This window comes from Stigmatopora nigra, chromosome 23 (assembly GCF_051989575.1).
Source record: "Stigmatopora nigra isolate UIUO_SnigA chromosome 23, RoL_Snig_1.1, whole genome shotgun sequence".
Classification (NCBI taxonomy): Eukaryota; Metazoa; Chordata; class Actinopteri; order Syngnathiformes; family Syngnathidae; genus Stigmatopora; species Stigmatopora nigra.
In genome coordinates this window covers 4,427,826-4,452,246 of record NC_135530.1, presented here as the reverse complement: position 1 = coordinate 4,452,246, position 24,421 = coordinate 4,427,826, and the positions used below count along the sequence as shown (strand labels likewise).

Genomic DNA, 24,421 nt, shown 5'->3' with positions numbered 1-24,421 from the left:
ACCATTTTTTCACCACTCACCACAAACAGCGTACACTGTCGCTCCGTTTTCTCTGGCGACTTGGGCAAGCCGCTCTTATTGAGTCGGACAAAGAACCTTTCACTGTAAAAGCAAGGGAAGACAAAAATGCTCATGTCAAAACATATCCAAGAGCAGCGCAAATGGAGAAGCTTTACACTAGACTCTTGGAAAAAAAAACATGGGATCTTATTAACAAATCGGTCCGAACCACAAGGAAATTAAGTGCGTGACGGGCAAAAACTACAAAAGAACGGCTAACATTTCCGTGGCGGGCCGGAAAAAAGTTGAAATCGAGGCAACCCGCTGGTCCGCTGGACTAATCCAGTTAGGTGACTTTCACAGTTGGCGCGATAAGCGGAGAGAAACCCTTGTAATGCACCACAGGGCCTGACAATGGGCCAAATTGCTGACAAGGCTAGCAGTCCAAGTGACCGACACAAGGGCAGAAAGAACACCAAAAAGAAGCTTTCAACTTTAAACACAATGTGATGTTTAAGTCGGAAATGTCCGCAAACGAATTGAGTTAAAAGAAATTGCACAGAGGTTAGATCTAGGATTGCCACCTGATTTTGTGAGCTATTTCTTTACCCAAAAAATGGTAAAATAGACACAAATTCAATTCAGTTAGGTTCTTTGGAGCACAATAAGGTGGCGCTAGCACCTTTGAGCAGCTCGCTACGACATACGATGAACAGAAGGTTCATTTAAAAATACCCGCCTTGTTTCCCTTTCTTCCAACTCATTCCCCAATGGATTTTTTGGAAGCATCTCATTGGGAAAACCAAGCAGCTGGTGCTTTAAGATGGCTTGGCAGCCACATTTCAATAAATTAGCCTTTACATGATTTATTAAACAGACTTCAACGGGTTCGAGCATTTATATTTTGGAGTTTTCACACATGTATTCTTTTAATCGTGACTTGGGAATTAAGCATAGACGTGGTTAGTTAGCCTCATTAGCTGCTCCCTGTAACATTCCAAACCATTTCTCCGGATCCCTGCACAGCAGCAGACACCACACATGCTTTTTTTCCCCCTCCACCTTAATTACCACTCTATTGTTCAAACCGCCAATTAACAGCGACTCGGGCATAGGCACACACATCCTCTAGCCTCCTTCCCTTGCCAGTCCTCCATCACAGAGTGATGATCGGTCGCCTAGGCTAAGGGGAGTAGTGTTTACCTCCCAGTGGTATCTTATCTCACTCTATCAGTGCTCGTATTAACACAACATGAATCGCCAGGTTGCTTCCCCTCTGGGCCGGCTGAGCACTCGGTGTTCACTCTCTGCTGATATTGATAATTGCATTTGGAGTACCAATGGAGGGGGTGTTTTTTTTTTTTTTTGGGACCAATCCGATCTATCATGCTGCATTGAGACCGGCCACATTGTTTCCTCTTCATAATAGTCTTGTACTAGAGCTGTATGTGGCACAGGTGGTAATATTACGAGAAAAGTCATAGTATTACGAAATACAAGCTTTGTACCTTGACATACGAGTGGCTCGACATAGAAGTCATTCGAGTCAAATTTCGGGCAAATATTTATCTTGAGATACAAGACAAATTTTGATATACAAGCAGACAGCAGACACGAGATGCTGCTCATAAGAACGTCATGGCCACTGTCTCTCCACCTGCAACCCACTTGTGTAATGTTTCTGTAGTCGCAACTCCCTCTTTGTAATGTCTCTGCGAGCACTGGGCGGAGCGTTTTTTTTTCCTATTAGTGCGAATGGCGAGGCAATATACGAGTTATATATACCACTCGTTGACAAGTGGTCGTGCGTTATCCTATTGTTGAATTTATTTTTGAGTATGTCTGTATCGTAATCCATGTTGCCATGCAAAAAGCCCCCCCCCCTCTTTCTGTCCGCCTATCTCTCTCTCCCCTTCGAAATCTGTATAATTTTAGTACTATTAAACACATTTTAGTAATGTTAAACCACTAGTTATGTGTTACTTTAGTAATAGATGGCGAATTAGGTCAAATAAAATATTTTTTCCAATCCAATATCTTGTTTTTGGTGTTTTTTCTGAAGGTTGGAACAAATTAATTGATTTTTAGTTCATTTCAATGGGAAACGTTCGTTTGAATTACGACAAAATCTACATACGAGCTCAGTCCCGGAACAAATTAAGCTTGTATCTCAAGGTACCACTGTACTGCAAACTTTGACGTTAAGTGAGATTGTTTGGTTCCACTTTTAAATGTCACCATAAAAATAAAACAATCAGAACAGACTGAGTGTTGCTAAACATAAGCTTTTACACTGTGTTGACAGTAAAGGGCGTGTTGAACGCAAAATGTGTAGAGTAACAGAACGGGTGGTGTTGGCGTGGTGCTGAGACAACGGGCCCCGGACCCCCATCTGGTCGTTGACACACAGAAATGCACCAGCTAAGGAGTCAAGCAGAGCGATGGCTCTCTGCCAGGTGGCTGGTGTAAATGTGGTTCTGTTTACTTGCACCGCTAGACAGTGAGAGACAACGCTGGCCAAGTGCCATGGTTGGATTTTTTTACCCCCCATCCTTGAACGCAACTAACGCAATTGATTTTCTTTCAAATTAATTTCAGCCAGAGATGTTCATGTACATTATTCACTTTCCTGAGCTGCCAAAAATCAAGTGGTTGAGTAGATCTGACCCACAGACCTCCAGTATAACACAAGTGGATTATACAGCGGTACCTCAACATACGAGTGGCCCGACAATTCGAGATATGCATCATTTTGGGAATATTTTGAAGGGAATACAAACTGAAATAACCCTCGACATTGACCGAAAGTAAGTGTGGAGGCGGGGCAAAAAGAGCCAACCCGGGAGAAGAAAGGTATCAAAATGTCAAACTAAATTAGAATTAAGTATAGTGTTAGGTTCGATTAAACTTATTTTTGAGTAGGTCTGCATCGTAATCCAAGTTAATTTAAATGTGTTTATGTTATGTTATAATTTTAGTACTATTAAACACATTTTGGTAATATTAAACCACTAGTTAGTTATGTGTTGCATAATCCAATCCAATATCCTGTTTTTGGTGTTTTTTCAGAGGGTTGGAACGAATTAATTTGTTTTTAGTTCATTTTAATGGGAAACATTTCTTTGAGTTACGAGAAAATTGTCATACGAGCCCAGTCCCGGAACGAATTAAGCTCGTATCTCGAGGTACCACTGTAGTGCAGTATAATCGCAATTGATAATTTGTCCACACCTAAATTGATCCAGATTCATATTGATTGAGTTCATTGAATGTTGCCTGATTTGCACGAGATCTTTTTTGAAAATAAGTCCTTTTTATCCGCCCGAGGTCTTTTGAAGGTGTACATTTTTTCTTTGAAGATGGTATTCACTCTCAGTTGAAAAATGAATAGGGAGTTTTTTGGGGGGTTGCGGTCTGCTTAACTAGCGCTGAATGTACTAAGTGAAAGTGCATACCGTAGCGCTTCTGACTTCAGACACTCCGTACGTACCTAAGTGGTCGGTTCTCCCGCCCGTCATATATGTGAAAGAAGACTTCCAGCTCCTCCCCCAAATTGGCGCTCATCAAACTCTTGACGTGGACAAACAAGTGATGGGTGCTGGCGGGTGTCGGCGACTCCTTCTTGCGATGCCGATGCTCCATCTGCGACAGAAAGAAAAACGGGGGCAATGAAATCCATTTTGGAGACAGGCGTGAAAAAACATTGTGGTATACAAAGGGATGGATTTGTCGAGGATAACAAAGCTACATCTATAAGCCATAAATCCTCTATTATAGGATGAAATCAAAAGAAACAAAGGTAATACGATCAACCGAAGAATCACGCTGAGGAATGCTATATTTGACAAATTACCAGTAGCATACTATCTACATCTACAACTACATCTATATATCTATTTATCTATATATCTATTTATCTATATATCTACATCTATATCTATAAATCTACATCTACATCTATATATCTACATATCTATTTATCTTTATATCTACATCAACATCTATATATGTATATATCTATATATCTACATAAATATACTATATATATATATATATATATATATATATATATATATATATATATATATATATATATATATATATATATATATATATATATATATACATCTATATATACATCTATATATACATCTATATATATACATCTATATATATATACATCAATATATACATCTATATATATACATCTATATATCTATTTATCTATATATCTACACACATAAATTTAAATATACTATATATATGATGAGATTATGCCATCTTGTATGCAAGTAAAACCACTAATTATAGATATCTTCACATTTCTGCAGAAATATGAAGCCGAAAGTATGGCTTCTATTCACAATGCAAAACATGGCCATTCTTTAATCATCTTCCTTGTTTTTATGCTCTCTTTGGTCATTTCTAATGATTCCAAAAAAGCAATACAGCCATCATGATGCCACAATAAAACCCCCCCTTTCACCCTTCCAACACGTGAATCCCATCTCAATTTAATTAAACCCCTCCATTGTGGTGCAGTCCGCAGGCGAATCAAAACACTGTTTTTTCCGCGAGACTGCCGATCTTTGTGGCGAGGTGTGGGCTATTGTGTCTGCATTTCCACCCTCTGTTATCCCGCCTGAAAAGTCTAAAGTGCTCATTTTGCGGGAGGTACATTGAAGCTAGCATCCTTGTTGGGCTGACTTTTGTTTGCCACGACAATAACAACAACAACAAAAAGAAAAACAGATGGATTAAGCGCTTGAATTACCCCAGTGAGAGGGTAAGTCATCTCACTCCGTGCGCACGTGATGCAATTTTCTCTATGCTGTATCAGAGAGGTGGTTGTCATGGTAACCAAGCACCCAAAAGAAGACGCAGAGGCACAAGTACAAGTAAGATGAGTATAGGTTTCGAAATCAATAAATATGTAGAATGGCCTAAGTTTTTAGTTATTATAAGTTGTTTATCGATGCTAATTTTCAGCAGGTGATAAAAGTTTGTTATTATACAACTGATCTGATGAAAAGGACTTATTTGGGTCTTTTGAAATGTCTTTGCTAAGTATAAAATGCATTGTGTGCATTTTCAAAATCATTAAAAATACCGCTCTATTTCCCGCAGTGTATAATAAGTAGTTGAGTGATACTAAATCAAACCATTTGAAATGGTTAGAGTCACCACAACAAGTTATTTGATCACGCAGAATCTATTTTCATAAATATATCGAACATTTTACATGTGTCTCTGGAATTGCTGGGCAGTCTGTCATTATGTGGTCACTGCTCCTTTAAGAAACACTTTGATCGTTTCAATGAAATTACGGCCATCGTTTTGTCCCTTTTCAGTGAATTTCATGTCTATAGTTTGATGTTGTCAAGCTTCAAATGTACCGTGGTCACAAAGAAATATACATAAAGTGATTTATAGTATTTCCTGCTGTCATTAAAAATCCTGCTAGTATATCATGTTAAAACTTCAATATTTTAGAAGCAGTATTTTCCCTCAAATTGATATTTTGGGTGCACAATGGTTTGCTACCTATTTGAATCATGTTGCTAGGTAAAGGTCCACCATGTGCTCATTAAATCCAGACAGGCATTCAACTCAAACTGCAATGAATATTATGGTCTATTATTATAAAAACACCAAGGCTACTTAGATGAAAGAATAGCCTCGTTCACCAGGAAAAAAAAATGTCTTGACTGTACCTTTTTCAGTTTTTTTTTTGTAACCACCATTTAAACATATGCAAAAAAAACAGCCCTTTTGAATCAGAAACTAGGCCCGTGCAGTACTGCCATCTTCTGGAGATTGTTCATCAGTAAAATAGTTTATTGGCGGAAAACACTCACCATTCTGTAGAGCTCTGTTACGCTGATTTCATCGGGGTCCACCATGCTGAACTCCTGTCTAGGAACGAGATCCAAACCAAGTTGTCTGCAAAGAAAGGAAATAATACAATTCACCAACTTTAGAACTTTGTACTTTGCTGTTCTTCCACATTCTCTTCCCAGAAGTGGAAAAGTTGTCACCAAACATAGATTGAATGGTCCAAAGAGAACGACAGAAGTTTTTAGCTATCATTTATTTAGCACCCCAAGTCACTAAGGGGCGGGAAACTTTAAAATAACGAAGAGGTGACTTGACAAGCAAACATGGAAAAGGCAGAGCAACTGTCTTTCAACTCACTCGTTGCCCCAGTCCAATCGCGCCGTGATATGCTGTTTGACGTCCCTCATGCGGTCGTGGGTTAGATGTCCCACCAACACCTGCCTCCTCAGGTCCAAAATTTCATTCATCACATGCCAAAGCCGGTGGAATAAATCCCCTTCGTTCTTCTGCGGAAAGCCAGAAGATTGTTGGTAGGATACAAAACAATATGGCGCAAAATATGAAAAGATTGTAAATGAGACTACTGCATTTCAAACACAAATGTATGCACTCTGATGTGTAAGTATTCTTGGGCTCAGTTTAATCAGCGTCCCAGATAACTTAATGGGTCACAAATGCTATCAATCAGGGGAAGGAAGAAGTGTGAAATTGTAGAAGGGTACCACATAGAGCTGCTTCCACATGGCGCCCCAGTCTCGAAGCGTCAAAGTCATCTCGGTGATGACCGAGTCCTCAACGGGGATGACTGTTTCGAATTGCCCTTTGTTCTTGATGTGGGCATTCTTCAGGTGGATGTAGCTGGATGGGAAGATACCCTGTGGGCAAAGGACACTCTTAATACCAATAGAAATTAGCCTTTGTGTCAATTACAGTGGAACCTCGACATACGAGTGGCCCGACATATGAGCAATTCGAGATACGAGTGAAATTTTGTGAAAATATTTACTTTGAGATACAAGACACAGATGGAATACAAACTGAAACAACCCTCGATATTGACAAAAGCCAACCCGGGAGAAGAAAGATATCAAAATGTCAAACAAAATTAGAATTAAATTTAGTGTTAGGTTCGATTAAACTTATTTTTGAGTGTGTCTGCATCGTAATCCAAGTTCATTTAAATGTGTTTATGTTATCTTATAATTGTAGTACTATTAAACACATTTTAGTACTATTAAACCACTAGTTATGTGTTACTTTGTTAATAGATGGCGAATTAAAACAAATCAACGTTTTTTCCAATACATTATCCTGTTTTTGGTGTTTTTTCAGACAGTTTGAATGAATTAATTAGTTTTTAGTTCATTTCAAAGGGAGATGTTCGTTTAAGTTACGAGAAAATCAACATATGAGCTCAGTCTCATTAAGCTCATATCTTGAGGTACCACTGTAATAGCTTTCAAATGTTATCCAATTTGAAGTAACAGTGTTGTCCAAAGACCTACCTTGACGTTTGGATTCTTCGAGATGAATCCCCGATACCATCCTGAAAAGACCAAAGCGGAATTTGTTAACACGACAATTATACATTGATTTAATTCAGCAAATCCATTCTAGAGAAGCTTCAAATTCAACATAGCCACTTTGATAAAATATGCAATTCAAGTGGTGTTATAATGGATTGTTTTGAAAGTGTGTCTTAAAAAAAAAAAGCTTCTTATCCAATTACATTTTTACAACTTGGGAACGACAGGTGCCGATTTCAAACTCTAAATCGACATTGTGCAAAACACAGCAATGTAATGTCGTGCAAAGTCTTCAAAATTGCACTGCGTAGCGCTTCTAGACATGGGGGGGGGGGGTCAGGCGTCAACAGTTTCCACTTTGCAGTGTTTTGAAGTGTCAACGCCGCCGTCGACATGAGGCAAAGCCATTAAAGTCCGCCTCTTTGACTGTCACACTGCACTTCATTCGGCATCATGCCTCTGGTCTTGCACTGCCTGGGCTACATTTTCTTGTCAATTTTGTTTTATTATCGACGGCTGGACGGAGGTTATGTATTTAGTTCTGTAGGAATGAATATTATTGTAATATAAAATGAGTTTTTATTATTTTTTTCTCAAAATATTGTCTTGATCTAATCACACATAGGGTGATTGTGAGGCATGGGGGAAAAAAAGACAAAAATATTTATATAATAATGTATTTTGCGGCTCGGTGGACGAGTGGTTACAGTTCTGGGGTCGATGGGAATCTATCCCAGGTTGGTTCTTATGGTGTGTGAGTTTGCATTTTCTCTCTAGGCCTGCGTGGGTTTTTTTCCAGGTCAGAAAATGAATGATTGAATCATGAATTGGTCATTTTGAAATCTGAAGCCGGACTGAGGATTGGAAGATCTTTTCAAACATGAGGAATGCTTTCTGCTGTCTTTTGGATTTTGTAAAAGAACATAGCACTGAATTTGAATAACAGCAAAACAAGTGGGAGCAGGGTAGAGGAGAATAGCAGACTCTGCGTGGGCTGTGTGGCTGGAAAAATCAGTCAACTCGCTTTAAAGGAACAACAGCAGCCGGTGAGATTTCGTCCCATTTCACTCGTCAACCACCGACGTCCCTCAAGAAGCTGTTTGATGGCGTTATCCTTGCATTGGTTTCATTTGAGGACATTTAGTGGGGGCAGTATTTGTGACGGGTTGCGCGTCATTGACCAAGCACAACCAATTTATTTCCCGTCCTGATTTATTTTTCACATCAGCCCCATGGAGACATGCAGGAACGGGCAATAATGCAAAAGGGGAAGTGAAAATAAGAATAATTTAATGTGTAGTGCATTGCATTTAGTCATCTGAACAATGTACAGTATTTTGCTGTTTAATATACCACCCTATTTAATATACCTGAGTATACTAAATGGCAGGGGTATATTAAATGGCACACACACGGGAAGGTAAAATCCCAACCTTTTCCAGCCTTAAACTACTTACTGCTGAATAAAGTCTGACTTGGAATTTTAATGACCATAAGTATCTACAATTATGCCCCCAAGAACACCATATAAATCTTCAAAAGCTGACTTGCCGTTTAATATGCCAGGGTATATTAAACAGAAAAATATGGTAATAATAATTATTTCTGATCAACAGGAATTGACCTAATCAACACCAAGATTCTGGAGTTGACCCGCAATGATTATGAAGTAAGCAAAAGTTCTAATTGAAATGACTCAATCCAAATGACTCTAAAAATGGCTCTAAAAATTGCTCTAAAAATGTATGATTGACACTTGAACGTACCTTCACATTTCTCCAGGATCTGCACCGTGTCGCCGATTTCCAAGGGTAGGCCATGTTGGACAGTGCCTCGAAAACTCGCCAGCACTGTGAAAAAAGCAAAACAAAAAATCTATAAATAACATTCAAGAGAAAATGAGTTATAATCATTCATCTCCACGAATAGCAGAAACAATACCATATTTTAGTTTTCTGATATACAGCTTTCTTGTGTACAATAGCATGAAATCTGATCCCAAAAAAAGACCAAAAAATACTTTGACTTCTAAACTGCCATCCTCATATTTGCACTAACATTTTGTGCCAGCTTTTACAGCTTTCTTGTTCTCCTGAAACGCATCATCCGCAAGGGAATTGTCACTCGTGTACTGCCTGCTTTTGTAATCATTGGAACTTGAGGGCTTTTTCACGTGTACTGCTGCACACTAGAATGCTATCCAAAGAAATGTATTAGTACTTGCAACATGTACCCAATGAATGAATTAACCAGATAGCAATGTGAATTATTCAGCATCTGCTAGATGTCAATCGGCAAGCCTTCTGTAGTTTGTCCTTAAATGCTTAGTACTGTTGACACCCTCAGAAAAACAAAAAAATACATCATAAAATAAGGCTGAATATAAAAATTGTATGTGTCACAAGTGTGACATATATTCATTGTGTCACCTGAGGTTAGTGTGTCCACACTTATCTCCATCACCAAGAATGACATTGTCACTTTTTGACAATCTATGTCAAGGTTGGGATAAGATGAATGTGTTTTATTTATTTTTTTATAGTTAAGGGCAAACAAAGGTAATCATTTTAACTCAAGGTTAGACTAAAGGAGAATAATGAGTCCAAATGGTTTGTAGCTAAAAAAATATATAAAGTAATCCCCTGAATATCGTGGTTCACGTGTCAAAGTGGCGGCCCGGGGGCCAAATCTGGCCCGCCGCATCATTTTGTGCGCCATTTAATATACTCCTGTCATTTAATATACTCCTGCCATTTAATATACCTTGGTATATTAAACGGCAACTCAGCTTTTTTTAGCAAGATTTGTATACTGTTCATGGGGGTATATTATAAATACTTAAGTTCATTAAAATTCCAAGTCAGACTTTATTCAGCAGTAAGTAGTTTGAACCTGAGCAGCCTAGTTTTAGTCTGCAAAATGTTGATGCACCCCGTCATGGCATAAAGAGTGTGTAGTGGATCGTACCTTCCCGTTTGTGCGCCTTTTAATATACCCCTACCGTTTAATATACCCAGGTATATTAAATAGGGGTGTATATTAAACAGCAAAATATGGTAGTAAGAATAGGGGCTATCCTACGTTTTTTGGATTATCGCGGCCATGGCTGATCTACATTATCCGAGATATTCAAGGGATGATGGTGCATAAAAAAACAATATTTTAACATGAATTCATTGTCTTTGACTCAATTCATCATGACAGCCCTAGTTGAAAACAATAACAACGATTTGATCCGCAAAAAAGATGATTTTCAACCCCAGTTGGGGCACTGTTATAGACAACTAAAAATAGAAACTATAACAAATGTCCCCGTAATAAATAATGAAAACATTCATTAACTCCAGGGCTAGCCTAGCCCAAAAAAAAAAAAAAAAAAACACACACAACGCAAGTTAAATATTAAAATTCCATATTTAAACAGCAATTGCATGGTAATCCTCTTAACATGCTCCACTCACAACTGTGTAGAGGAAGTTAAGGAAGCACCGGGGTTTCGTTTTCAGATGGTTCTAACAGGTGTTCTCCGCTTCCACTTGAAGCGCTGGCTTGTCAAACCGTATTAAGTTTAGCCCATTCGCTCCTTAGAAGAACAAACACAGCTGGGGGGGTCTTTGAGGAGTGCTGAGAGCTCCTTCAAATACCTCGACTGATAAAAACTGATAAAACTAAACAGAATTTTACAGCAGGATTAAAGAAAATTCGGCATGAAAGTATGCAAAAAGATCCCATGTTTCCATACCTGTCAACTTGTACGTTTTACACGTATTTTATACGTTTTTTTTACCATTTCAGATCATGTACGCCGTACACCGACTTTTGTACAGGGAAAATAAATTTAAAAATCGCCAATATTTATAAAAACCGATCTCAACAAGACCGTTTTGGCTAAAATCCAGATAGTCTCGTAGGCTGGTAGCCGACGACGCTACTGTCATCGATCGTTACTATTGTCACGGTATACCAGCAAAAATGATCCTCAATTGTATGTATTTTTTTAGCGGTGCGTACGGAAATATCGATAAAGGATGACATGAGTAGATATACATAGAGTAAATATCGTGGAAGCAAGCATGGAGGAGCCACCTAGTAAGAAACGAGTTACCGCGAGTAAACATGCGTCGTACGGTTTTTGTACGTTTTTTGGGGGGGTTTGTACGGGGAATCATAATCATTTATACGGGCAATTATCGGCAGAGGTTGACAGGTATGCGTTTCACTCCAAGTGCTTATTAAGTGGCATTTTAACCTTAGTAGCTTAATATTTCCTTCTCCTTGACTGACAATGATTCACATACATAATCCACTCCCACGTGTTCATTATCCAGCATTTAAATCATTAATATGTTAATTTGTTAACGCAGCAACTGGTGGCACTCCCCTCGCCCGCAATGCTGGCAAATTCTCGCTTCATGAATATTCAGATAGTATGTGGGAATATATTCCCACATAGTAGCTGAATATTATATCCCAGTCCATGTGAGCGTTACAAAACATCAAAAATCACATGCTGAAAATCAAAAGGCAAAAAAAAGCAAGTAGGATTTCTTTAAAGGATTTTTTTAAGAGAACTGAAGCGAAACTAAGATGATAAAAAAAAAATCTTTACTTCCCTAAGTGTGTTGAACATGGTTGCTATCCATATTTTCTAAGAAGGCCTGATATGTAAACCAGTAAAACCACCAGAAGGGTACTTTTATATCCCACGGGTGTGATGAAAACATTCCGACAGAAACCAAAACTAGCTGAGCTATTCTTTGTCTTCGCCAAGACTGCAAACCCTGTTCCCCAAATCAAAGGGAGCCCTCTACATTTATCTCGGTTTCTGTAGTGGGGTAAAAAAAAAAAAAAATGTTTGAAATACGTCCCACAACTGTAATCGCCTCACAGATTGGAGGCAATAAGTCAGACGGCGGTTAGCAACAAGAGTTTAAACTTATGATGCACTCTTGAAAACAAAAGTACCATATTTTTTTCGTTTAGAAAAGTCTAGAGTGAAATATTTTGTGGTTACCTTTGGAAAAATTGGACAAATTGAGTTTAACTTTATTTCGAGTGGGTTTATTTTTTCATCGTTCGTTTAAAGACCAGTTGAGAGTCAAGATCTCTTTCATGTTCCGCAGTTGGGATTGTATAAGATTTTTTATACATTCATATATGTAAGAAAATAGGTCACAGCACTGTACCACAATTCTGATTAATCTGATCATGTATGCCAGCTAAAAGCATGCGCTAGATTTTTTAAAGTTGCCAAGGTTCCTAATCCGCTTGGTGGGGGATTTATCGCACCTCAACCAATGTGTCATTTAGCCGCATCGCGTGATCTCACCAAGTCATGCTCACACATTTGTGCAGAAAAGCAACTAGGATCCAATCATGGATCAGTTTAGATTCATGCTAAAATCATATTCATCGGCAAATAACAACATCTGGTGACTCTCCCATTCTTCGACTCATCTGTTTTTCCATCTTAGGGCACCAGGTAAGGAAAACGCAATACGCTGGAGGAGAATGAATCCATTTAGATGGAAAAACGTGGCTGCAAAAAGACGCAGACAACTAACTCAACATCTGCTCTGCTTTCCCACCAAGCTGTAAAAAGTAGGCGTGTTACTGTCGACCCGCCGCAATCTGACGCACAGAAGCTTCGCCACTTCCTTTAGCAAATAAGTGGTACCGACCTCCATCTGCACTTCAGGCTGCCTTGAATCCAATTGAATCCTAATTATGTTGCCTGCAAATATAAACACGGGCAAAAACAGTGAACTGAAGACCTTGATCTCACAGAGAGTGTGACCTTCACTTGCAAGGATGCAATCTGACAGGAGGCATATTTTGCCATCAGCATGACTCTTGAGGAGCCATCTTAACTGTACTGTCTCGTCTGGTGGAGTTGACGTCACTAAAAAAGACACTCAGACCGACATTAGCGGGGCAAACAAAGCTCATTGTAAATCTACCAGCTTTTGGCCATGGAGACATAAGTCAGAAAGATGGAAGCGGTGATGCGAAAATGATGAAACCAGTTCATTAGGTATATATTACAACACTACTGAAAAAAACAAAGGCCAAATGAATGGCATTCTGAGCTATTGTTAATAGAGATGTCACAGATTGGATTTTGTGATCAGAAGTGAGCCCGATCACATAATTTAGATTAAGGGTGTCAGACTCGGGTTGGTTTGTGGGTTGCTTTAACGTCAACTTGATTTCACTTGGGCCAGACCATTTTAGATATAATATTTAGATATTTATTTTTATAAATGGATTAAAAGAACTGGATTAAAATCCCTGAATATTCCGCTTTTTTATAAATCGAAAACAATGTTTATTTTAGCTTTTTATATATTTTTTTTAGATTTTACAAAATGATTTTTGAACTAAAAACACAAAAAATTGATTAAAAAATTACAATTATTTATTTAAAAGGGGGAAAATCAGGAATTTTAATATACATCTATACTCTTCATTTTAATTTGATCCTAAAACTGAAAGTCAGCTCTCATGATTAACTTTGCCGAGCCACACAAAATGATGCGGCGGGCCAGATTTGGCCCCAGGGCCACCACTTTGACACATGTGATCAAGATCCTCAGAATCGAGTAGAAAAGACTTGATGGTGTTCATACTAATTTGTATTGTAATGACAATAATCTGCCTTTGCTCAGTAAACATTGGGAACCATGACATACTCAACTTGCATCCTTTTGCTTTAAGTCAAGGGCAAACGATGCAAACCCTCCCGCATATTCCGGCAGAGTTGGACGACCGAGACAGACAGACAGAAGTCGTAGGGAATGCAAATGAGAAGAACGCGGTCACTGCCAATTTTTTTTCTATGACATGTTTCCATGTCTCGTCAAATTTGGCACATCTGCCGCCAACCGCCGAAGAGTCTTATTTAGCCTACTTTGCCACAAACAAGTTCCAACACAAAAAGAGGAGGATGAAAGAAACGTCACAAACAGCTGAGAGTAACCATCCCAGCGGAGGAGAAATCTGAAATTCTGTGTCGTCGTTATCCCGTACGTTGCCTTCACATCCTGGCCCAGTAGCCTTCATTCAGCGAAGACATAAAACAAAGCACTCAGTGAGAGGCAGACTATATAAGTGAATGTGTGTTTTACAGGCAGACGTCGAATGAAAGAACTGCAGTGTTGGCGCGTTACACTGACATGGAGGGACTACTGGGTGCAGATTTTGGATGTTTAACGGGCACTCCGATTCGTCAAACGCTAGCAAGTCTCGATTGACGAAACAGCACACCTCGCGATAAGCGAGCATTCGCTCTGACAGACAGCAGCAGACAAGGCGAAAATCACGGAAGACCAGGGCAAAAACGGGTTGGACTCAAGGACACGCAGATGGCAGGTGCTTCACAAATAGAAGCCGGTGGAGCGTACCTCATTATAGGCCAGGCCCGGTGGCGAGTTAGCTCGCAGTGGCGCGTGAGAAACGGGCTGTTTCGCCAGACAAGAGTGCTCAGTGCGGAAAAACAGATGGATTTATTAGAGCTGTAATGATAATTCGATTGAATGGAGTGATTTTTATATCAAGAGTGGTGTGGAATTGGTATGTTTTGAAAGTGTTGTATTTAGTTGTATTGATTTGATAGTGTACACTGCCCTCCTTTGCCAAGATGGACTAGAATTCGGGTTTGAGACTCTTCTTTTGAGTGGAAGGCTACTTGTATGAAATATAATGCAAAACTTAGAACAATGATGCTAGTAATCGCCAGTTTTTCGCTGTGAAAAAACGAAAAATTGCTAAAAAAGAAAAAAACATGAATGATGGCAAAAAAGAGGGTTTTACTGTGAAAATATATCTGCAGTAGTCCTTCAGGCGTTCGCTGTGGCCTCAAAATGTGGAAAAAAACTGCAAAAATCGTGAAAAATTTGGTTTTATTATACCTAATTTATATTAATGTCTAAAGAGTTGCCGAGTGTGCATTTATGTTAGTGTGGAAAAACTTGCCGACTATTTACTGTTGTGTTCTGGTAAACAAGACATGTAAATTAAGCCTTAAATGCTTCATTAGTATTTAGCTAAACTAAATATAATCTGAGAATTCATAATTATTTTTTTTTCTTCTAGAAACTTACCGGCACGTTCAAATCCCTTGACTGATTCCTGACAGAGTTAACCACTGTATACTTGAATGTATATTCAGCGCATGTACACATTGTCTCACATTCCAAAAGGATAAAGAGGCCTCAGCTGTTGTCTGGGCTATTTTGCTGTACCGAAATGCCACTGGGGGACGGTGGACAATTGTTCCGGGGGGTCAAGATTGTTTACCAGGGACAAAACAGTCTTAGAAAACTTGTCACATATCACACAAACCAAGAAAAGTCACTCAATCGCCACTCAAAGCTCTCCTAGTGTAGAAATTATTAACTAATACCCGACTCACAGACAGCAACATCCCCTGCACCCACTTTGCATTTGGCTTCCACTGAAGTAGCTACACTTAATCTTACCCATTAAGGACTCGGCATATGCTGGAACAAAAGAGGCTGCTCTCCAATTTGTTCCATAATGACTAACCTTCCTGTCAAGCACCCCGCATGCAAGAGAATCCCAATTCTCCAGCACGTCCTGTTGATTAAATTGGAGGATGTGGTGGAGAACTCCATGCCGGCTAAACTGGGCTAACGGAGAATCGGGTGGAAGACGAACCAACAGATCTGGGTGGGTGTTCACTACTGGATCGCTCGGCTTGGCTAATTTGCTCTCGCTTAAGTTCAACTTAGACATAAATCAATGCGGATAAGCAAGACACATATAGGGGTGTAGAAAAACAAAACCGTCCCAGTTTCCCGATTTAGGTCAGCGGTGGTTGTGCGCTGGCACCACGAATGTCTGTAATTAAATAAAAGTATTCATAAAAAGTCCGCAGGTGGGAGATGTAGATGAAGTGGAGGGATGGGCAAGACTGGAGTGATTAATTTCTTCTTTGTTTTCCTCCTCCCACCTTGGTACAAAGTGGGAAAAAAGGTAACCTCATTTGTGTTCCTATTCTGCGCCTGGCGCTAGCTGGAGGGATGGAAGTATGAAACCTTTAATGAGCTGTGGAGAAACACAAACATCGGGAGACTGCTCGGCCACCGGGCTCAAACGGACGAGTACTTTGCGGGAAGTCTGTTGACAGATCTCCATAGGACTGAAACTGGAGGGGATAGACCAGTCGGTGTACTGCGCAAAGAGCCTGACAGTCTCAGCTCATAAATAAAGACAGTGCAGCTACTATAGGTGAAGATTCCTGTTTTTTGAAGTACTTTGATAACTTTTTGGTTTCACCCATCAGGAATCAAAATACAGTAAAGTATAGATTCTTATTTTAATGTATTTTACTTTAATACAAAATATGAGTACCGTATTTTCACGACTATAAGGCGCACCGCATTATAAGGTGCACCGCAATATAAGGCGTACCGCGTTATAAGGCGCACCGCATTATAGGGCGCATCCTCAATGAATGACACATTTTATTTTATATATATAAAAAACACTGGATTTTAAGGCGCCCTGTCTATTTTGGAGAAAATGTAAGACTTTTAAGTGTGCCTTATACTCGTGAAAATATGGTATGTATTTTCGTACTTTAACGGTCAAATTGGAGGATTGTGTCATATTTGTAAAAGAAAACCTTTCCTTAGTAGGTACCAGAAGACATGATTTTAATGCAAAATGAATGATTTGTTACGAAATTTTCACTCGACCAAAAATATTGATATCGGCTGGGCATTGGCAAAAAATATATTCAAAAAAATCAGTGTCGGAACATCTCTAACAAGCTGCAAAGATGGACACTGGCTCACTCTGAAGTCCATAAAATAACAGATATGAGAAGGTTATGCTCTAGGGCTTTCCTGCTACAACTCCACTTCTACTCCAAAAAAAAAATAGACACAGGGCTTCTCATGAGTCCATGTGCCACTCTATAAAATCATCAAACCAAGAGAAAATCAATGTAATCGTCCATAAACTTAGCCCACTGGCCCCGAGTCTGTATTCCTCGATGGTAGCGATGATAGTAAGGCTACTGGTGCATTAGGCCAAAGAGGATTATGGCTGGAGTCCAGATGAGGCCCCCGTGGGAGCTTACGAATGACGCATCATCTCTGATGATGTCTGGAAATATTCCTCCTCTAAATCAACGGATGATTTCAATTCTGCCCATGGCAGCCGTCGGATTTGATCTGGGAAGATGCGGCTAAATGTAACAGTAACCTTTCATATTTTGCTGGAGGACGCCAAGAAGAAGCGCCGTATGAGCCATTTGCAGGTCACTATTTATAGATTCTTCACCATCATTAGGTCAGAACGGCGCAGGGGAAGGTAAAGGCCCAAGCTGGTCCAAGTCAGACCAACAAAAAAAAAACAGGAAAGAGCTATATAATCCTAGGATAATGGAAAACAAATAAACTAATACCTTGAGATACAAGCTTAATGTGTTCCAGGACCAAGCTTGTATGTCAATTTACTCATATCTCCAAAGATTTTACTAATATATAATAACTAAACCAATCTGTTCCCACTCTCTGAAAAAACACCTAAAATAGGATATTACGATACAAATACATGTTTAAATTAAATAAACTTGTATGTTGGGACACTCATATGTCAAGGTATTACTGTAGGTCTCCTTTCAGGCTCTAACTTTGAACCACGAAACTCTCAAGGTGTGAACAATGTCCACAGGGGAACGTTTCACAGACACAAATCACTGACTTTCTGCATTTTCTGCTCTTGAAGTGACCATGAAAGCAATGTGCAAAGACTGAAAAATGACACTGCCATTCATTCAGTCTGAGCCGCCATCAGGCCATAAGTAAATTACCATTATTGATTCTTGAACAGTAAAGATGAGTCAATATGAAAAAGAGCTATTTTTACATTTCCAGTCTCCTCAAGGGGGAGCAAACCCTCACAGTACGAGCTGTCTCCCGCTTGATCAACAAAGCCATCTGTCGTCAAACATTCTGGCCACAAGTCCCAGTGCGACGTGGACTCTAGCTAAGTGGCACATGCTGGATTATTTCCACACTAGTGTCTAGGATGTATATTATCTGGGGCCGACTTCCAACATAAATTGCTTGTTAGCGAGAATAGCCTCGTGCCACCAGACGCCGGAGTCAGTGGCTATAGGAAATAAACATGTAAATATTAAATTTTGGGGCCATAATTTCCTGCCAAACTCTTAAAGCCCGTGTGCTGGCTAAACAAAGGCTCCCACGGTGGTTTCCTTCCCTACTCGCCCACACAAAGGGGATATGTTTCAGCTACTTTTAGAAGCAACACTTGACGCTAAGAGGTCCTACGACTCCCTCCCCTGAGGGTAGAGAGCGATTGAAGTTGGAAAATCAAGACGCCAGGTGGACGGTGGCTAAGGCTATGGCTTCGGGATTGAAATACATTCGGAGTTGGGGGGTTTGGCTTCATCTTTGACGTGAAATATAATGATTAGGAATGCGGCAAGCCATTATTGATGTCATCAGGTAAACTATCGATTCATCGAGTAATGTTTCAGATGTAAAAAGCAATATTTATGCTTGCAGTGGCAATACAACATGAAATATATGTTGTAATTCTTTCAAAAACGGACAAAAAGGAGCAGCCTGGTGGGCTTTCTTTCCCTTATGTATAGTAAAACTGATAAATAATGCTTAAATTACAAAGGTAGTATTATATATTTTGTAGCGGGGCAAACAAATACATTTTTCAAAAATTGATTGAAACATTTAAATGAACTATTTACATTTTCAACTGCTTCTATCCTATTGTCAGTGTTTTATACAAAGAAAATAAATTCTACAGCATGTCAAAAATAAGCAATTTACAATATAGGCTTTTTTTTTACTCCATTTAATCAATTAAATATGATTGTCTTGTTTCTTTTGTTTGTTTGTTTTTAAATCCAGAATTGTATTTGACATAGGCCCAATTCAATCAACCATCAGACCAGAGATTATCTAAGACACGTCTTCCTACAGATAAACAAAAACTTCAACAAAAACATCAATCCGGGGGCTAATGAATGCAAATTCTTAACTCCCTTTTCATCTCAGTGCATTTTGAAGGATTTCCTTTACACCAAAGAAAGACTTTACAAGTGGGTAATCCCTTCAGACAGTTTGGGATAAGCAAACAAACTGGGTCGCAGTAGGTGGTTTTGTCAACCTGATCAATTAAATACTCTCTAAGGGACTCAACAAAAGCCAGACAATGAATTGAGACGCCTAAATATAAAACATAGGAAGGTGATTGGCTGTGTCCAATCATATTTTGGCACTTTTTAAAAGAACTACTGGCAGCATACATAAAGCTGTTGCTCTTTCCTCTGTCAAGTCAAGCTGTTTTCAATGACTTGAGCACTCGTGTGGAACAAAAATCAATTGCAATTGGTCTGAACATTCCTCAGATTGACCGGGCGAGGCAGGGGGAAAAAAATGAGGCGTGAAAAGCCCGTCTTGTGCAAAGTTGGGGGGGGGGAAAGAGAGAAGAAGAAGAAGCCTTGTGAGAAGGGCAGGCAGAGTGTTGACCGCGTATCGGCTATCATCAACAAAGACGAGCGGGGGAAAGGTCAGAAAAACTGCTGCAGCGCAAGATGGGATTGAGTCGAGAAGGCTGGGAAATCTCAACTGGGATGGAAAGGTGATTTGGAGCGGTCGATATCGTCGTCACGGCTCTTGAATTTACAGTCAATGCCAACAGACGCCGCCGCGGCAGACGTTTAGAGGGTGTGGGTCAAGGATGCATTTTTTGTTGTTAAAGCTATTAATACAAAATGATTTGATGAAACGAGTTTGCAAAAAAATCATGAGTCACTTGTCATATGAAAACATTTGAGGATGTGAATGGTCTCCAAATTGACAAAAAGAGACTGGAAAACAATCGATAGTGATCCGGGAAATGCCCCAAAATAGACAGGAAGCGACCTGAATCAACAAGAAGTTTAAAAAAGATAGAGATTCAGTTATTAGTTCAAAATGTATATGACAATCCATTTTTTTTTGCTGAATAAACACTTTTTTTTTTCAATTGCCTGTTAGACTCATGGTAGACTCCACTGTAGTAACAAAAATGAAAATATTTTTGCAGGCCCTGTGTGCAAACATTAAACATAAATGCAATTTATACTCCAGAAAATACAGTCAACATATATCTAGAATTTTTAAAGCGAATCCTAACATCTCCAGAATTTAACATCTTCAATGTCAGCTTCCTCAAACTTGAATTTTGTCTAAATCTAATCTAAAATACATATCTTAACATCTACCAACTTAATTTCCATGCAATTTATACCAAAGTCCAATGCTAAAGCGATTCCAAAACATTTGACCACATCCCAATCAACGTCCTTCAATTTTTTCTCTCGATACAGTTCATGTCGAACAGAGTTCGGTATATAAAACAAGCCAATTAAAATGTTATGCTTCATCCATGGCTAAGCTGATTAAGCAACATTTGTAACCCGCAAAAAAGGGGCAATTTTGCATCACAACAAGCGTAAAAGAAAAGCTTTTCAAATCACATAGCGGCATATAACGTGGTTCCAAAGGAAGCATAACATGTTTTGTAAGATTTGACAGAAGGCACAGCAAGAAAAAAATCCTCTGCTGCTTTCCTAAACCGTCCGAGCATCTGTAGTGCTTCATCATCTCCGAGACGTGAGCTCCACCGAGGCTAGCGCTTGAAAACGCGTGTGTGCTACAAATAAGCACGTTATGCCAAGACGGATACGCGCATAACATGCGGGAATATCTGGGACAGATGAGTATGGATTTGAAGGAATGCAAAAGAGAGATGAAGAAGGTGGAAAATGAAATGGAGTGGGGGCGAAAAGGCAGGTGACGGTCATTGGAGGACAACAAAGGTCAATTCTTAAAAGGGATCGCCAACAAGGCTAAGTCCTATTTCTCTTAGTTTGTTTTGAAAGAAAAAATGGGGGGAAAATATTGTTTTTTTAGCAGTTTGTATTGATTTTTTTGTTTTTATATTGAAGGTATGTGTGCATGTTTTCCTCCTGATTTGTCTCTATCAAATTGAAGTATAAAAATGGATTTAAAAGACATTATTAAATGTCTTAAAATCAAATATAGTTTTCAAATCAAATATATGAAAAAATTAAATATCTTGGGGTTCTTGTGCGTTCATTTATTGTGATTTTTATTGACAAAAAAACTCATTCCAAGGCAAAAACTCTTGAATGAAAACAAAATCTTCAAAATTGTGTTTATAATTCTAAAATTGCATTTTTTATTCCAAAAAATAGAGAAATATAATTAGATTAATGTAGTGCTGCAACTCTACGATTTTTCCAATTTCAAAAAAGGGTGAAAAAAATTATTCATGTAGTCCTGCATCTCTACGATTTTTCAATTTTGAAAAAAAGAGTGAAAAAATACCAAATCATGTTTAATTCATGTAGTCCTGCATCTCTTTACAATTTTTCAATGTTGAAAAAGGGAGAAAAAAACCAAATATTATTTCATTAATATATTCCTAAATCTCTATACAAAACTGAAGCACTTGATTAACTTTCATGGCCCACACAATTTGATGTGCCTGGCCAGATTTGGCCCCCGATCTTTGAGTTTGCCACCATTATTCATTACACACTTGCTTTGTGCAGTTGCTCCATTTGTTGTTGTTTTATTTTCTGATTTTTTTTTTTTAGCCAAATATCCACCATCCTCAAAGGTTGACTGCTTCTAAGTCAAGGTCAAAGAGCGGGTTGTCCTTAAAACCTTTTTACGGTGAGACGACCAATCAGACCTGTCTCAGCCAGCAGGAATGAATCTGGACAAAAATACTGAGCTCAGCTGCTCTGAATGGCCTGCAAGTCAAATGAAGCACTCTCCTCCGCCTGGCATTATTTGCTCAAACTGTCCATTTAGGTCACATTGACTAATTGACGAGTTTAGTATTCTGCAGTAGTTTTCCCCAAACAGGCTAAGTAGCTGATGTATATATACGCCATTGTGAGTGTGTTGGCTGCTTTTAAACCACCATTCCGGCTCTGGAAATGTTGTTTTGAAATGAATCAGCAACAAAACGAAGCAAATGAGAAGTCCTAACCCCAGCTGACGCCACAAAAACCTCAAAGGAATGTCCGCAGTTGCTGTAGTGATGGTAACCTTCTGTGGCCAAATGTTTGACTTTAAAAGTATAGATGGTCCTGTTCACTCAACTGGGAATTAACTATGTCATTACGTGCTAATTTTAAGCAAAAATCAATGGGAACTTTAGCTGCATGTAGTGTTACCATACCTGTAAACGTACACATTTTTCTTGTGTTTTATAGGTTTGTCTAATCATTTAAAATCGTGTACGCCGCATGGCATTTTTTGTATAGGATTTTTGAAGTACTATTTTTGTAAAACCCATCTTGTTTTTACCGTAGTAGCCGTCGACTTCTAATATTGTGCTTTAACCCCTGAATATTCAGTTTTTTATAGATCTAAAACTGTTTATTTTAGCTTTTTTTATATTTTTTTAGATTTTACAAAATGATTTTTGAACTAAAAACACAGAAAAAATGATTAAAAAATGACAATTATTGATTTAAATGAAGGAAAATCCAGAAATGTAGCATACATCTATACTCTTCATTTTAATTTCATCTTAAAACAGAAACTCAGCACTCATGATTTACTTTCCCGGCCCACACAAAATGATGCGGCGGGCCAGATTTGGCCCCCGGACCACCACTTTACCACACGTGCATCAAGCATTACTCTAAAAATATAGCGCGTCAGAATTGCGACTTATAGTCCAGAGAATCCTGCTCATTTATATATTAATGTATTGAATCCAGCACATTGGCAAAAGTAACCTGAGTCTGAGTCGAAATAGATCCGACTAAAACCAGCTTTATGTGCAAATGGAAGCCCTGAGGTTGTTACGATTACACCGGGTCACCCTCGCACTCACACACGAGCGAGCGCACCCACAAATCAATCTACACTTCCTTTATGGTCAATACGACTCACCCGGATTACTGCCACGGGGAACAGATAACTGACACGACACCGGCGCACAATCATTTTTCCTCCAACAAATGAGCGCAAAAAAACAAGCGTCTCTCGACGCGTTAAAGGCGGCGCTGGACTGCCAATCACATTGATTGTCATAGACTTGAATCCTGGATTTTGGAATGAAAATGCCACCATTGGACCTTTTTCTCATTCGGATCTCACGGATCAGTTAAACCGTTGAATTCCTAATAGGACATTTCCCATTAACCTCTTGCGAGTAGAAGTCACACATTGATATCGAGAAGAAGCATGCCTGCATTTTTTTTCAATGGTTTTTTTTGCCAGAGTGTAATATAAGTACTTCAACCTAAAACTATACAGTGTTCAAAAAAGCACAACGATAGGATGCATATTTTTGCTGAAATGTCAAGATACCTCATCAAATTTTCACGACACGTGGTGTTTGCTTATAAGACATTCGATATACATTTACAGTGGTACCTTGACATACGAGCAATTCAAGATATGAGTAGAATTTCGGGCAAATATTTATCTTGAGATACGAGACAAATTTTGATATACGAGCAGACTGTTTTTTTCCTGTTAGTATACTACTGTTATCCTATTGTGAGGACATTTGTGTGCTTCATTTTCTGATTATTTTGAAGGGAATATAAACTGAAACAACCCTCAATATTGACTGAAAGTCAGGGTGGAGGCGGGGTTATTTTACCAGCGTGTTGCCGTGCAAATTAGAACAAATAAAAATGTTTTTCCAATCCCATATCCTGTTTTTGGTGTTTTTTCAGAGGGTTGGAGCAAATTAATTTGTTTTTTAGTTCATTTCAATGGGAAACATTCGTTGGAGTTCCGAGAAAATCGACATACGAGCTCAGTCTCGGGACAAATTAAGCTTGTATCTCGAGGTACCACTATATTCTTAATAAATTCATTGATTAACCTTGCAAAGCTACTCATTGAATCAACACCATTCAAAGCACAGAAACAACAGTCATTCTCATAGTACCACCAAAAGCATGTTTTCTTTTTGTTTTGTTTTTTGGACAAAAAAGT

At 38.9% G+C, this 24,421-nt stretch overlaps 1 protein-coding gene across 4 annotated transcripts in view; it reads right to left on the bottom strand.

The window, feature by feature from the left end:
• The window catches only part of dock4b (dedicator of cytokinesis 4b), a 71,998-nt gene that overhangs the window by 42,321 nt on the left and 5,256 nt on the right, over positions 1 to 24,421 (bottom strand). For 3 of the 4 annotated variants that reach the window (XM_077709327.1, XM_077709328.1, XM_077709329.1), the window contains exons 1-5: positions 6,561 to 6,709; positions 6,196 to 6,344; positions 5,859 to 5,943; positions 3,491 to 3,642; positions 21 to 102 (exon numbers count right to left, since the gene is read on the bottom strand). In XM_077709327.1, coding sequence (XP_077565453.1) covers positions 21 to 102; positions 3,491 to 3,642; positions 5,859 to 5,943; positions 6,196 to 6,344; positions 6,561 to 6,611 — 519 coding nt within the window. In that variant the 5' untranslated portion in view covers positions 6,612 to 6,709. Of the gene's footprint in view, positions 1 to 20; positions 103 to 3,490; positions 3,643 to 5,858; positions 5,944 to 6,195; positions 6,345 to 6,560; positions 6,714 to 7,343; positions 7,385 to 9,130; positions 9,215 to 24,421 lie in introns of those variants that run through there. The other variant, XM_077709330.1, reaches the window with a different exon arrangement.